The sequence below is a fragment of the Musa acuminata genome, chromosome BXJ1-3 (genome assembly GCF_036884655.1).
Source record: "Musa acuminata AAA Group cultivar baxijiao chromosome BXJ1-3, Cavendish_Baxijiao_AAA, whole genome shotgun sequence".
NCBI lineage: Eukaryota > Viridiplantae > Streptophyta > Magnoliopsida > Zingiberales > Musaceae > Musa > Musa acuminata.
The window spans coordinates 44,527,458-44,542,963 of record NC_088329.1 but is presented as its reverse complement, the minus strand read 5'-3'; the positions used below and the strand labels follow the sequence as shown (position 1 = coordinate 44,542,963).

The window sequence follows — 15,506 nt, the reverse complement described above, 5'->3', positions numbered from 1 at the left end:
GACGTGGCGGAACGAGATTACCACGCTGAGTCAGCACGTCATCGGCGTGGGGTCGCGGGGCGAGGATCCCCTGTCTCGAGCGGCACCCCCGAACGACCTTATCCACCACGTGGGCGTCGAGGATCCGGACGAGGTGAAGAGTCGCCCGGGGTTTTGTGTGGAAAAGGCTGTTCCCTGACCGAGAAGAGACAGGGAAGTATCGCGCTAGTGGCCGGGAACCGGTCGGAGGAAACGCGTGGATAAGCGCGTGACACGTGGGGAGTTGGATTGGTGGTACGAGAGGAGACGGCGCCGCGCGAGGGAGAGCGAGGGGGTTTGAATCCTGTATCCTGGATGATATAAGCGCAAAAGGAAAGCCAGCACATCTGCGGCTCCAGCGGTGATGGACGAGTAAGAAAAGGTCGGACCACGTGGCGCCTGCCGATTGGAGGAACCCCTGGGACTGTATCGACGGGCCGGAGGTTAACGTGAGGCAGGAGCGCACGTTGTTCGGATGGGTAATCAGGTGACGAAGAAGAAACGTGGTCAGAGTCGCATATCCATGGTTTGGACCTTAAGCTGACGTTGTAGAAGATTTACTCGAGTCAAAGCGTGGAAGGGAAGACGGTGGGAAGCTTCTCGTGGGGGGAACGAGAGCAAATCTTGTGCACACCAACATCCTTAAATCCCTCGTGGGTGGAATTAAAGATACATGGTTTACATTTGTTTTCGTCAAACGCTGACCGGATTAGCTTTACATTTTGTTGCCATCAGTGGGTGGAATTCTGATGGGGTGAAGGAACCTTTGCTAGCGTCATCCATGACCGCAAAAAATCAATCTCATCTAAGTCTCATCGAAACGAAAGAACACCAGCAAAGGAATATTCGCGAGGTATCACAAGAAGACGACTTATTTAACGCGGTTATATCGTCTTGTGAAACGTAGAGGGTATAATAAATACATTAACACTTGTAGTATAATAACCTCACTTCTTCGCGACGAGGACGGGGCACTCGGCATGATGCACACAGTAGTTGCTGACACTCCCTAGAAAAGCCCTGTTCCATCATATACGATTGGACGATAAATGCTGAGATGTAACTTCTTGGATAATAGCGGTGAAATAGCATAGAAAGATGAATAGGAATCTCTAAGCAAAATAAAGACTACAGATATAATGAACCCTAAACCGGAGTTCACATGTTCACTTGTGTCTGAAAGGATTTCAAGCAGAAGTAAAATTACGAACTTAAGTCATAACTTGAACAGAATTGTTGAGAGATTATTTGTCTTTGGTTTTGGATTTTGCATGTGTAAGTAGCATGTCCGCTTCGGGAAGGATCATATAGAATAATTAGAGCTGGAAGGGGAAAATTCCTAGTTAGATGAAGGTCAATTTGAAGCTCATCCTGACACTCCTGTCATGAATTGTCAATTGTCATACGTGCTCGATGACAGGTTAAATGACATTCACAAACAATTTTCCGTTTCCATTAAGAAATTGTGGCTGTTGTCCTCATCATGGCAGGTTACGTATTTGCTAATATTTACAGTCTGTAAAAAATGGCCATTGGTCGACAAATCTTGATCTTATAGATAGCATGCAAATGTTAACTACCATCTAGATCTGGAATACAGATTGTGAAAGTTGGACAACTCAAGGGATTATGTTATAGAAATTGAAGTATCCAAGATTTCAATTCATTTAAGCATGGACAATCAGATGAAGTTCTTAAGGGGCATTAGTCTACTGGTAGGGTAGTCATTCATGAGGCACTTGATCATATAGATAGCATGCAAATGTTCACTACCATCTAGATCTGGAATACAGATTGTCAAAGTTGGACAACTCAAGGGATTATGCTATAGAAATTGAAGGATCCAAGATTTCAATTCATTTAAGCATGGACAATCAGATGAAGTTCTTAAGGGGCATTAGTCTACTGGTAGAGTAGTCATTCATGAGGCAAATGAAAGTATAGACTTGAAAAACACAGCATCCTGATTCCTGAGCAACTTGTATTAGTTCACCTCAACCAACAAAAGTAGGCTGAAGTATTACAGGACAGTTTAGAATTCTTTAGTTCCACCTTATTAAGAAGGAACCAACCTTTTTTGTCTCTGTGATACTCCTCTATCTGTCTATAATATTAATATAAATTTCTTGTGTTGTCCAAAATATATTTGATGAGTAAAGCAGTTCACACGGCGGCTATACCAATCTCTATGATACTGCTTTGAACAGCATGAAGGATACGACCAATGGATTTGTACAATTTAAGAAAAGGAGAATTAGAGAATGCTCATCTACAGATATTAATTTCAAAGTATGGCCTACTATCAAGATAGATGCAAGAGACAAAAAATATACAAGGAAAAGAATTGAAGGGAATGAGAGTGCACACCTCTGTAAGGCTCCTTTACCATGGCTTCCCACAACAAGCAAGTTGACATTCAACTTTTTGACTGCTTCACATATGGCTTCTTTTGGATCTCCTACCTCTGTAATTGTTTCTGCAACCACCTGAGATGCAAGAAAATGTCACTAGAACATTTTCCAGTATGAGAATGACTGCCTGTGTTAAGGGCATTCTCAAAGTATGTGCTACAAAAGATGTTGACATTCTTATAATATATTAACATTAATGATGATGTATAAATGAACTATGAGATATATGACTATGGAATAGACAATGTGATATTGTTCACATAATAATGAATTTAACTTCAGCTTATATATTCTCGTTCCTGTAGCACATAAGACTTAAAAAGAAGACCAAGTTAATTGGACGAATAAGGCACAGATGTGGCTCTTGCACAAATAGGTAATGCTTTGGGATGAATAACATAAAAAAAGTATCTCACAACTCATTACAAAAAGAACCACTAAGAAAATTTTCATCTTCATACCCTATGAATGCAAGGTCTGCAAAATTTGAGAGTGAGATTGACCATAAGTAAGATAGGGATCAAGATCAGGATCAAACTCAGCTTCAGCCAGCCCTATTTCCAGATGAGGCATGAGTTGGATAACAATGTGGTGTTCCAATCAACAAGTTTTGTGGCCTATTTTGACCCATAAATCAGACACATATGAGAGGACAAGTTGCAGATAGAATTCAGAATACAACTAGAAGATGAAGGAATCCTAGATCTAGTGGGAGGGTTCAACCTTCTACAAGTCGGGAAAGTTAGGATTAATCATAGGGCAGCAGCCCTAAGTCAAGTTGTGCTTGATTGTGGCCAGGGCTACCTATTGATCCAGTACAATAATCTGACCATGTACCTGATGCATAGACAAGCATAAATTCCTACAGGATAATGTGTGTTATATTGGAAAATTGACTCCCCCAAAAATATAAATGCAAACCCTAAAGCTAATGTTTTTTAAAACCTAGCATTGCTTCAGTTGTCAGTAACTTGTCAAAATCTGAAATTGTTTAACTTATGTCCGCGAGCTTTAGAGTAATTTGGGAGAGGGAATGCAAGTATCAAAGATCAAATCAAAATGCCATCAGTAGGAATATCAAATGAAAGAAAATTAAGTATGCATCATTTTAATACAAATCTAGAATTGGGCGAAGAAAAGGACGGACATACTGACCACAAGCCTTCAATTGGTAGAGAGAATGCAAGTAAGAAAGACCAAATCAAAATGTCATTAGTAGGATCATCAAGTGAACGAAAATTAAGCATGCATCATTTTAATACAGTCTAAAGCTGAGCTAAGACAAGGACGGATATATAGAGAAACTAGCGGTCATACCCCGTACTGAGCACAGATCTCCGTCGCCTTCTCTAGGAGAGCAAGCGAAACCTGCTTCTGTTGCTGCTGCACCGATTGGATCAACTCCATAGCTAAGGAAAGAAAACCACAAAGACAACAGATCAGAAACATTTCATCGAACACCTGACAAGCGACACATGGACTGAAAACAACCGGTCGAATTAGTTTGAGAGAGAAAGCATCGAGATCTGATTGACGTACGAGGAGAGCCGAGGGAGGCGGCAGTCAGGTAGGCGAAGTCGGTGAGGGGCTGGACCGTGAATATGATGAGGGGCAACGAGGAGAGGGACTCGCGGAGGTTGGCGAGCACCCACTCGAGGGCGTGGTGGCTGCACTCGCTCTCGTCGATGGCCACCATCATCCTCTTCGGCTTGCCGCCGCCACCTTCCGCCATCGTCGCCGTCTTCTTCTTTCTCGAACTATGTTCGGTGCACGGGAGGAGAAGCTGACGCAAAAGAAGGGAATCCGACAACACACAAAACGATAGCGTGTCAGTTTCCAGACGACGTTTCCATCTAAAACATTATTGTGACGATGATATATCAAATTTTATTACTAAAAAATTAGGATTTAAAACCTCAATTGATATATTTTTATATATTAAATATTAATCTAATTATGATGTACCAAACACTCTTATCAAAGGTTGAATATTCGAAACATCATTCGATATATTTACATCTTAAATGTTGGTCTGATAGTGATACATCAAATCGATTCATGCTGCCAATGATTCCAAATTTCTTGTCAAACAAAAAATAATTACATTCACAAATTTTTTCTTCTGAAGTTAATAAATATGCATGTACAGGATCAAACCTCAAATAACTGAACAAATTTTGATGATGATATCTTCTCATCAAGAAAAAGAAGCAACCTAGAAATCAGGCCATGGTTGAGAAACTCATAGTGAAACTTCACAGCTCTAACAATTCCAGACTTCCAAGATTAGATCTCAGCTTCCTACTGAATTAAAGCTATAATTAATAGAGAAAATAGAAGCTCTTACACTAAGAAGCTTACTGTAACAGCATGCTCACAGGAGCTGCATGAAAATATGTGAATCAAAGATCAGAAATCTTTTCTGCTATGTACATTTCCTCAATCAAACTCATTAGAGAAACCTGGACCTTGAAAATAGAAGGTTGTATATGCTGACAGTGGGCATTTTGATTACCCTGTGCAAATTTAAAGAAGAAACAACATAATCCTACTATCATTCACTAGCTTGCGGTGTCGTAGACCTACTGGTCCACCTGTTCATGACCGAATCAGGAGAGAATGGTTCGGTATTCTTCAGCAACTCAGCATCATCTCGACTCTCAGCAACACCATGTTCCTTCTTCTCTGGTCTGTTCCCATCGCTCTCTATTGCTTGCAACACCTCGAGGACCTCCTTTATGGGTGGCCTCATGTCCCCATCCGATTGCAAACACCTGAATGCCACTTCTGCCACCATGGTGATCATCTTCCTTGTAACCTCATCCGATTGATACCCTAGGGCAGCGTCCACCAATTGCTCGAGTTCGCCTTTCTGGATTCTGGTTATTGCCATGTTAGCCAAATTGATCTCGCTCCGGTTCCGAGTCATGTCGACAGCAGGCTTGGAGGTTATAAGTTCGAATAGTACAACTCCAAAGCTGTAAACATCACTCTTGTCGGTGAGCTGGAAGCACTGATGGTACTCAGGGTCCAAGTATCCTGGTGTGCCCTGTGGAGCAGTAGAGATATGTGTGACATCCTTGGGGATGAGACGTGAAAGCCCAAAATCTGCAACTTTGACATGAAAGTTGCTATCAAGTAAAATGTTATTAGTTTTGACATCTCGGTGTATGACTGGTGGGTTGACTGCATGGAGGTAGGCAAGTGCATCAGCTGTCTCAATGGCAATTCTCAGACGCATTGGCCATGTGAGGATGCACTGACTTGCCGGGGAACCATGGAGGTGATGCGCCAAAGTGCCATTTGACACAAACTCGTACACGAGAAGGAGCTCCCGACTTTGGTGAGAGGTGCAGCCATAGAGGATAACAAGTCTCTGATGACGGAGACGTGATAGGATCTGTATCTCATTCATGAACTGTTCAACCCGCCTGTAGTTGTTCTCGTATAGTCGCTTGACTGCAACAGTACGTCCATCTTGAATTTTACCTGAAGATAAGAAGCCATGTGATCTAACGATCGATTCAACCAGTGTATGTAGAGAATAGGATGGCATATGGATCGTTAGTTGATCTAAAATTAGTTTGAAACACCTATTCTTCAGCACCTTTATAAACAGTGCAAAAGCCTCCATCACCAAGTGTATTAGAGGCATCAAACTTGTTGGTGGCCTCCTCTAGTTCAGCATACGAGAAGACATGAGTCTGCAAAAGGGCACTGTCCATCTCAGGATCCATCAAGGATGGCTTCAAACTGGCACTTTGAGAAAGGGATTTGGAGGATGGGGGGAACTGTCGCTTCTTTTTGTGCTTGTAGAAGCGATAACAAGTGCAAAGTAGGAGAAAGACACCAGTAGCTGCAGAAACACCTGTTGTCAAGGTAAAAAAATGAGAAGTAAGCCACATAAAACTGGAGGAACTACACAACAAATAATTATAGTACAGGATTGCAGTACTGAAACTTCTGCAGATATTATAACAATTTCCTGAAGTAACTTAAAGTTGAGTAATTCTTTGGTTACCAGATATGTTTTCTTTTAGTACGATGAATCTTTCAGGGAAAATATATTAATTTGATTACCAGATATCTCTATAGGCTTTTGCTTCCAGATTTCTTTTTTCCCCTTGTATTTTTGAGTCCGGTCAATGGTCAGATTGTGCTGATAGTCAAAGGAGATGAACAATGATGAAAAAAACAGAAGAAACATGACATTTATATTAATATCATTTTTGGTGCAGCATCGATTCTCTATAGGACTTAACTTGGGAAATGACTATTCAAGCAGGAAAAACTAGGTTTTTTGAAACATTAAGTTGACATGTCCTACTGAAATTATAAACCTGGCTTTTATCAATGCCCATAAGGCAGCAAATCTTAAGACCACACGAATTGACAAACAAATTCAGTATCATGTTTCGTAGATTGCAAATTCATTGATCAAGCAAAAGTTACTTTCTCAACTCAGCAATAAAAAATAAGAAGCATGTATTTTGCGTGAAAAAATTGGAACAGAAAGAATGTGGAAACTGTTTAAACTGATGGAAGAATAGAGAAAAGTTCTTTACCTATTATGATCCCCTTTATCTTTGCCTTCAGATGACCAACATGTGCTGTAGCATGGGAAAACAATTTCCTTGAGATCATTGAAAATTATAACCTTGATTAAGCAGCATGTAAAAAACAATGTAAAGGAATAATGTTCACATAATCTATTTCTTCATAACCCTATCAGCAAACCTTTTTTTCTAAGCCACTATATTGATGTGAAAATTTCATTATTGGTAAACTAAATTCAACTGTAATATTTTCAATTATCAGTGAGAGAAGCAACTTGGTTAGTATTAGTCTTTCCCCCGCTGCCATGCCGTGCAACATGTATCTCCACAAAAGCTTCTTTATTTTAATTTGTTCCTGGCCGTTTTTTGACAACTGTGCAACTATGAGAAGATGACAGAAAGCAGACCTTACACCTTGTTTTCTATCAGATGACACAACTTCCAGTAAAATCACTGGTGTCAGTACAAAACAGAAAGCATATATACAATGTTTATAAAATATACTAAAAAAGGATCATTATTTTTGACTGAGTGGAATTCTTGATTTAGTTGAAAAAACCATGGCTAAATCTATCTACCTGCAAGCCAAAAGCAAATTGCTGGGTTAAGTAGAAGATTAATATTAGTATGAGGAACAAGGGCTGTGATTATCATGAGAGATAAGAACTGTGAAATAAGGGAAAGCAACGTAAGATTCCTAAGAGTAAGAACACAGATCAGGATCACACGTGCTGTATGCCTCTTCATGAAGCAAAATATTGAAGGATACAAGGGTATTTGGTCCATGCATTAAATGGAATGAAGTTTTTTTATTTGCCACATTAATATATTGTGGTTCAGAAAGAAAGGGCAACTGATTGAATGTGAATTCGCAAGACTGCAAGTGAAAACTGGAGCATAGGATATTCATACGAAAATTCAATTAGGCAGTAGTAAGGGAAAGAATGCAGTCGGCTTCAGTAACTAGTCCTTCAAAATTCTTCCAATGCAGTTTTAGCTAATACAGATGTACACAAACAAAAGCAGACAAATTCTCTATGTGGAAACCCCAGTGATGGAGGAAAAAACTATTGATGTCTACGAGCTTGGATTGGTTAAGGCAGTAGAATTCCTTTTAATGAATCACTAGGTTGAATCCCCTTGGGTGCATAGTTTCTGTTTCTTCCATTCCTCAGCGGTCGATGATTGTTCCCATGTGTGGCCTGATTCCACCAAGTGTGTGATGTACAAAAAAAAAGGAGGAAGGAATACCTAGAGATAAGTTATCAGAGTGATGACTTATGAACAACATAGCTTCCAATATTACAATTTACCACCTTACATTGTAGTCTTAACTCTGAAGTTAATACTGATTCATGCAAGTTATGAAAATTAGTGTGCTCTTGGATAGGAGGAAGTAATTCATGAGGCTGGCTTCAGATTATCAGCAAAAACTGAAATCAAATGGAAGAAGATAAAGAAAACAGAAAACTGTTTAAACGAGGCACAGGAAACAGTAATTAAAAAAGATCCTCTAGGTTAGTTACCATATCAGATTCTTTACAAGGCATATGCTCATCTAATATCAAAGGAGGTTCTAAAAATATGGTCAAAACTTTGAAATTAGATTTCTTAGTCTCAATGGCATTCTAATCAGCATACTACCATAATTCAATCACTTAATAATTTGATATGTTTGATAATGAATTCTTTTTAGATTAGACAGACCAGTGAAATAAATCTCTCGCAGTTAATCTGTTCATCAGAAGAAATAGTTTTCAAAGTCATCGAACTCATTTATGGGTGTTAGAATAACATAGTCTTGAAAGCAACCAAAGAATGGGCATAAAATCTTAAAATAAAAAGATAGCAACACAAGACACAATAGAGAGCTTAAATCACTGAAGAGTGTTTTTTATTTGCAGTAATATTAAAATAAAAATGCCTTTAGAGACAGGAGAAAATCTCTACATGGGTGATGAGCAGGGAGGCATGACAACGACATAAAAGAGAAGCAAGAACTTTTTCATTAATACACATTCAGGAGGAACTAATATAAGGACTAAGCATCAACCTGTTGTACTAATCTAAGCAACCATGCTGTGCTCTGTTCAATCCAAAAAAACAGACGAGGGAAGATAAAATTATCAGATTGTACTCTCTAAATGCTACTCTTTGGCTGAATCACACGAATGCAAAATATACGACTTAAAGGTTAGAGGTTAATCAAATAAGGACTCCAGTACTGATGAAGAAATAACACGATACCTATAAATTGACCGACTCGCATCCAAAAGGTAATCGGCAATCAGCCAAAGACAATAGGCAGAATCTTGGAGCATAATAGATGCTGAAACCTGAGAACTCTCAGGAAAACCATGTTTCCTAATACTAATCCTGGAGCTACATGAGCCAACCCCAAGCTATGAAACCCAAATTCTTATCTGCTAAATTCCGGTGAAAAGGTAGCGTCTCATGCTTCAAGATCTCCCATTCACAACACTCTTAATTATTAAGAACCATAAAAAAAAATCAATGAAGTTATGTTTCTCTTAATTCCTAGTACTTACTGCAGCTACCGGAACGAACTCCATCAGGGCAGATGCACATGAACCTCCCCATGGTATCATTGAAGCCGCATCTGCCGCCGCCGGCCGTGCACTCAGTACAATCCGGTGAAGCCCAATCCAACAACCACCCTCTCCTCAGAAGCGCAGCAACGTCACCGTTGCTCGCATTGAAATACTCCACTACCGGCACGATATCAAGCACACAACCAAGGCTAGCCAAGTCTAGTCGGGTCGACATGTTGTACTCGCCGCCGAAGTAGGCCAAATTTCGAGCACAAGCTATGCTTTCATATCCCCAGAGTTCATTCGAGCAATTGAGGAGGAAGTAGACGTTCCTGTTAAGGGAGCTGATGCTAAAAGGATAGATGCTAGAGTTGAAACCAATATTTTCATAGGGCAAGGGGCACGAATCATCAAAGAACTCGACGGCGGTGAGGAGGACCGACTGGTTGTGGTAGAAGATGTTTAGGGCGTAAAACTTGTGGCCGAGGATCTCAAGAACGGGGCTGTAGCTGCCATTCCCGCAGATGATCATGAAAGGAGGGAAGCCGCAGTAGGACGGTTGCTGCCCTCTGAGCCAGAACGGGTAGCTCACGTTCACCCCATTCCCGCAGCTCCTCGGCTCACAGTCCGCCATTGTTGGGGCCACGGCCGAGACCCAGGCCGCCTTCTTTCCCACCAACATGAGCAGCAAAGAGAAGACGCAGAGGGATTCTTTAAGTCTCATTAGGGTTTTAGGATCCATCTAAGCGGAAGCGGAGGGGGAGGAAGAAGAGATGCAGAGCCTGCGGAGACGTGCTGCAACCGTCCCAATTTGAGTCGGCTTTCTCACTCACCGGTCCGGTTCAACCCAAATCCACTTGAGTCCCAACGCGATCCGGCAACTGAACCGGATTATGCGGCTACTTATGCACCACGAAATCATCATGGTTTGCGTGCTTGGACCGTTGACGCGATATCAAGTCAGATAATGGTGAGATGAACGGCACAAGAAACCGAAGGATTTGAATGTGGAACACAATCCGATAAAATTGATGCGAATACACATACATGTGCAGCCACTTTGGGAAGAGCCGTCCATCTCGTAGGCTGTGGGATTAATGGCGGACGAAAATTTCTAGTCACGTTAGAGCTCAAAAGACATTAAAATGTCTTTTGGGCTTCAAAATGTCATCAAACCTAATTTGATTTCCCAATTCCGAAGCTGAATTAAAGACATGAAACATCATGTAATACTAGAATTATACCCGAGCAGAGGTTTCCGAACGCGCACCTTTATTAGAAGGAGAACATGTTCCAACGGTTGAATTATGTGGGCAGAAGCAGGTGTGGCTCTCCGGAGAGAGCCCGGCAAAGCCGCAGCGCCCACCTGACTCGACGCAGTCACGACACCACCCCTCCCCTGCCTCCCAACGCAGCGAGAACCCCCCCTTCACTGCGTCGCTAAAGCTCCGCTTCCCGTACCCGATCTCGACCGCCGCTGCTTGGTGTATGGGCACCACTACCAGCGAGCTGCAGTTCCCAAGGATCTCTATGTGGTTTTCACCGGTAAGCTGGTAATACCCGTGACGACCCCCGGCGCCGCCCGGCGCGCAACCCATGTCATGCACGACGGGAATCGGAGGTGAGAGGGTGGTGCAGTTGACGAACACCGTCACGTTCACGTCCCGGTCGCTGTAGCTGTACAGCGAGAAGTCGAGGCTGGTGTTTTGGTACGGCTGAGGGCACGACTGGTTGACGAAGGGTGGGTCGACGACGGTGATGAGGCGGTTCATGTAATCCATATTCTTGACGAGGTATCCCTTGCCGTCGATCTCGATCGTCATGGAAGTATTGTTCTTGCTGCAAGAGACATAGTATCCCGGGTAGCCACAGTAGTCGGCACGGCCGTCGACGCGAAAGGGGTAGCTGATGTTGATCTTAGTGCCTCCGCAAGAGTATGTGTGGGGAGCACAATCCGCATACCGATAGTAGCTCTCCGAGGAAGAAGGTGGAGTCGATGACAGGGCGAGGAGTAAAAGGATAGATGGAATAGGAGATCCTAAGCCTGGATGCATTTGGCTCTTGCCACAGAGCTCGGAGGAAGCAAGAGGAGGTGGAGACATGGACTGCAGCGTTCTTCGGCTTTAGCTAAAGTGGCCTTCCCAACAAGGAAGACGGCGTGTCTTTGGGTCTTCGGAAGGTAGCACGAAAGTGGCTTTTGGAAATTTGGCGAGGGCGGTGCTGTCTCTTCCACCTTTGACCGGGCAGTGATGGGATTGCTTTCCGTGTGATGCGACTTGGAGATCAAAACATGACGTCCGATACGAGAAGAGATCACTGATTCGATTCTTCGTCCCCGCACATGGGACCGTGGCTCATGATTCTTGTAGAAACTAAACCTGGGTGGTAGCGGAGACCTTGACGCCATTATTGGCTTGAACTCTAAGGCTGAGGTCAGTCAAAGAACTGAACGCCTTTAAAGAAGCACCAATGGTCCGCGGACGTGAAGAAGAAGGGTGTGGCTGTCTCCGTTGTTTGACCAAAGACAGTGGAAGTCCTCTTCATGCTCAAATGTATAGTATAGTATAGCTGGCAAAGACCTCGTTTCCGTCTTCATCGTCGTGATCTGTCTTTCTAGAACATTTTGGGCTATTATTAGTCCAATTATGGATAGGATTCGGATCGCATCTGAGTCTAGATCTTCAGTTTGAGGCAAGTCTAGTGTCGATAAGGCGGACACTCAACAGACAATCTTACAAAAATTATGTCGAGGGCATGGCTAACAAAGATCATTTCGATATTTGAATTAATCAAGATTGAAAGGATTTGATTATTATGTAAAATATTTGAGCATCATTAAATCATCAAGTCATGCAATGAATTATAGGGTATTATAATTATTTGATAGAGGTTCAGACTAATATCGAGGATTATCGATTATAGCATAAGGCTAGGTTGGCCTCTAGCATTATGTCGATATTTCTGTCGATTTGATTCTCATGTTTAGCTAATAAGATATACGATTGAGTATAATATATCATTATGTTTCTTATATCTCAAAGCTTCGTATCATTTGTCTCAGATCGTGTTTCGACACACATACGGAGTCGAGACACAATACATATTGTATCTCAAATGCTTGAGCATTCCAAGAGCATGTTATACCTATTGTATATCTCGTTAGTCCGATATGACAATCAAATCATCATCATATAGAGATGTCATTATGCTAATAAGAAGGATCACTTGAACTAACTGTTATCCCATAACTACAAAGTTTAACTATTTAGTGCATGACTTCATGACTAATGATGGTCGACCATTTTACACAATTATTTCATAAGTTTACTTTTCGATCCAATCGTGTTCTTGATCCTATTCGAGAAAATATACTCTATTACGTTCTCAAATCATTTGAATCTCTACTAATTTATTAGGCATATTTATAATTGATAGGGTATATTCTAGTATCGCTCCGATGGCCATCGTTAGCAAACATGCCAGCGTGAACGTGTAGCCTCGAGGCTAAGATGGAGTGTCATGTCGGATGTGTCACCTCGAACTCAAGAGGACGGTCACCCCTTCTTGTGTCGTCCGAAGCCGCACAAGACAATGCAGTACGATATAAAGCCACTCCGGAAAGCTCGGAACGATACCGTGTGGTGTCATTCCGTGCAGGTCGGTCGGCGCTCGCACAGAGATACAAGTCGATCGCCCGAGGAGTCGGCCACCATCATTAGATCACGTACGATTGACCCTCACTCACAGGTATAAAAGCCCCATAACCGGTATTAGGTAGGGGGATCCTTTGTTTCCAAAAAAAACTGTGCTTGATATTGATTTAACCTTCGGAGGGGTCAAGTCTAAAAATCCACCTCTCGACCTCATCTTGTGTGCAGGAGCCTGACAATGAAGAAGTAGGACACTCTCCAAGAGAGAATACCATACTCAGGAGACGAGGCTCAAACTCAACTCGACCCGACAAAGGCTCCCATCCAACAACCAGTAACATAGGTGATCCTACACGTCGAGGGTCGGACTAAGCCAACACCTCGATCGCGGTTTGCGAGTCCGTTAACAATAACTTATTTTTTAAAGAGCATCTACTTAATCCTCCATTTTCTCGACATCAAACTTGTAACAAGCTCAAGCGACGAACTCACATTAGATCTAAATCCCCGACGCATCATATCACCAGAATCTGACTTATCAAATGCACTGAAATCCTAAGCAACTTGAAATAGGTTAGTGAAGTTGGCTTCCACCCTAATAACATGCTCTAAAGTCAAATTGGCTATTTCTGATTTTAAACGAAAACTAAAAGGACAGCCGTCGATTGTGAGTGAGTAAGCACTAAGTCAAATTAAAAGTCAAGAAAGCGAAGGAGGATAGCTAAAAGTGGCGAATAAAGCCTGGCGACCCAACTTTTATCCCACCTCGCAACAGCTTTCCGCTCACTCACAAAGTGGGGTGTGGGGTCCGCCGCAAAAACCTCCTGCTGCTAATGATACCAAGTGGGTAAGTGGCCTGTCTCGTCCTAATTTTTTATGTTTGGCCAAGTCAAAAGCAGTGCATGGAAGACGAGTCAGAGGGCATCTTCCTCCGTAACTCCACGAAACACTTACTTCAACAGAGGATGTGACAGGCCACCATTCCCGTTCTAATCTCTAGATCAGGAGTGAGAGGACCATGCAATGAAATTGACCGAGTCTAATTAGATGAGCTACGGAAGGTGGTAATGTAAGAAATACAGAAATAGATCGAGCAGTGGCAGTAGAAAAGAACGAGTAAATACGAAGATATACTGACTGACATACCTGCACAATGGGGATGAAATGTCTTTAGTCCATCCGAGCAGAAGCAGGTGAAATTCCAGGTGGAGTTACTCGTCCGGTTGAGCCCACACCGCCCGCCGGAGCGCTCGCAGCTGCCGCAGTCGCCGGAGGTCACGTTTGGCCAGCTCAAATTGAATCCACTCTGCAACACCCCTCCGTATCGGGTAGGTAAGTCGTCTGCAATATAAGCCGTCAGCACTTCCCGCAGGACGGGCACGACGACGACGGCGCGGCACGTCCGAGGAAGACGGTGATAAGACTCCCTCATCGTTTCGGTCGTGAAGACATAGGACCGGTTTCCACCAGCAGAGCCGAGGCAGGGGATGTGGATATTCCGTGGGGGGTCGATGCAGTCGAAGAAGAAGGTGAGGTTGACGTCGGAGGGAGCGTAGCGCAGAATTGAGTCGGGATCGAAGGTGAGGTTGTGATTTACTCGAGGGCACTCTTCATGGACGGAGACGATGTCGGTGTCGACGAGGGAGATGGTACGGGTTTTGTAGTCGATGTTGGTGACTGTGTAGTTGCCGGCGGGAAGGTGGATGATCAGGGTGTTGTTCCGGCAAATCAGCTCGAAGCCTCGGTAACCGCAGTGGGAGTGGAGGGAAGTGGAGTCGTCATGGACGAGCCAGAATGGGTAGGTGATGTTGGTGATGTTGCCACAGCTTGATATGGCTTCGCCGCAGGCAACGTTGGAAGGATGGCTGATGGCGGGAACGGAGAAAAGGAGGAGAAGAAAGAAAAAGGCTGAGATGGGAAGAGGAGGTGTGGGGAATTTGGAGTTCATGTTTGGGTTGGGGAAGGACGGAAGGGGGCGGTAGTGGTAAGAAGACCTTACCACTGTTGGGTTTTGCATGACCTACTTTCGAGTGCTTTGAGTAGATGGAACGAAGAATGGATCTTTCTTTGCTTACTTTTCTCGTTCCTTGGCTTTTATCTTGAGAGCGTCTTGCTTGAATGGAGATAGGGACGGTGAGATGCTGAGGCTTTGCCGTGCAGTACAAAGACGATGGTGATGGGAGAAAGACTTCATGCCCTTGGATGTAGAGCTTTCTTAGATGCAGACAAGGTGTTAGAATAGTCCTCGGATCATCAGCATCATTGCTACTTGTAAACAACTTTGAGCCGTGGCCTCGGGGCCAACGCGGCTCGGTTCGG

At 43.0% G+C, this 15,506-nt stretch overlaps 2 protein-coding genes across 4 annotated transcripts; both read right to left on the bottom strand.

Annotated features, from left to right (window-relative positions):
- Window positions 1-872: 872 nt before the first annotated feature.
- Window positions 873-4,283, bottom strand: LOC135633942 (universal stress protein A-like protein). The gene is made up of 4 exons (XM_065143969.1): window positions 3,969-4,283; window positions 3,747-3,838; window positions 2,386-2,504; window positions 873-1,038 (listed from the first exon to the last, which is right to left on the bottom strand). Exons 1-4 carry the CDS (start codon window positions 4,159-4,161, stop codon window positions 966-968), a joined length of 477 nt encoding a protein of 158 aa, XP_065000041.1. The 5' UTR covers window positions 4,162-4,283; the 3' UTR covers window positions 873-965.
- Window positions 4,284-4,707: 424 nt separating this feature from the next.
- LOC135633902 (LEAF RUST 10 DISEASE-RESISTANCE LOCUS RECEPTOR-LIKE PROTEIN KINASE-like 1.2) lies at window positions 4,708-15,243 on the bottom strand. 3 transcript variants are annotated; one of them, XM_065143890.1, is made up of 4 exons: window positions 14,334-15,243; window positions 6,995-7,039; window positions 6,037-6,297; window positions 4,708-5,918 (listed from the first exon to the last, which is right to left on the bottom strand). In XM_065143890.1, the coding sequence occupies exons 1-4, from the start codon at window positions 15,202-15,204 to the stop codon at window positions 4,984-4,986; spliced, it is 2,112 nt and encodes a 703-aa protein (XP_064999962.1). In that variant the 5' UTR covers window positions 15,205-15,243; the 3' UTR covers window positions 4,708-4,983. The 3 variants fall into 3 exon arrangements, with proteins under 3 accessions (XP_064999962.1, XP_064999968.1, XP_064999975.1); XM_065143896.1 differs by lacking the exon at window positions 14,334-15,243 and adding an exon at window positions 10,808-12,115; XM_065143903.1 differs by lacking the exon at window positions 14,334-15,243 and adding an exon at window positions 9,535-10,801.
- Window positions 15,244-15,506: the final 263 nt, after the last annotated feature.

Bases quoted from the DNA above. Each gene is read 5' to 3' on its own strand.
- LOC135633942 (XM_065143969.1), bottom strand. From the start codon at position 4,161: ATGGCGGAAGGTGGCGGCGGCAAGCCGAAGAGGATGATGGTGGCCATC. The intron at 3,839-3,968 runs GTACGTCAATCA...TTCTTTCCTTAG, and splicing joins CGCCTCCCTCGGCTCTCCTC to CTATGGAGTTGATCCAATCG. The intron at 2,505-3,746 runs GTATGACCGCTA...CTTGCATCTCAG, and splicing joins AGATCTGTGCTCAGTACGGG to GTGGTTGCAGAAACAATTAC.
- LOC135633902 (XM_065143890.1), bottom strand. From the start codon at position 15,204: ATGCAAAACCCAACAGTGGTAAGGTCTTCTTACCACTACCGCCCCCTT. The intron at 7,040-14,333 runs GTATGTCAGTCA...CCCATGCTACAG, and splicing joins ATTTCATCCCCATTGTGCAG to CACATGTTGGTCATCTGAAG. The intron at 5,919-6,036 runs GTGCTGAAGAAT...TCTTATCTTCAG, and splicing joins CTTTTGCACTGTTTATAAAG to GTAAAATTCAAGATGGACGT.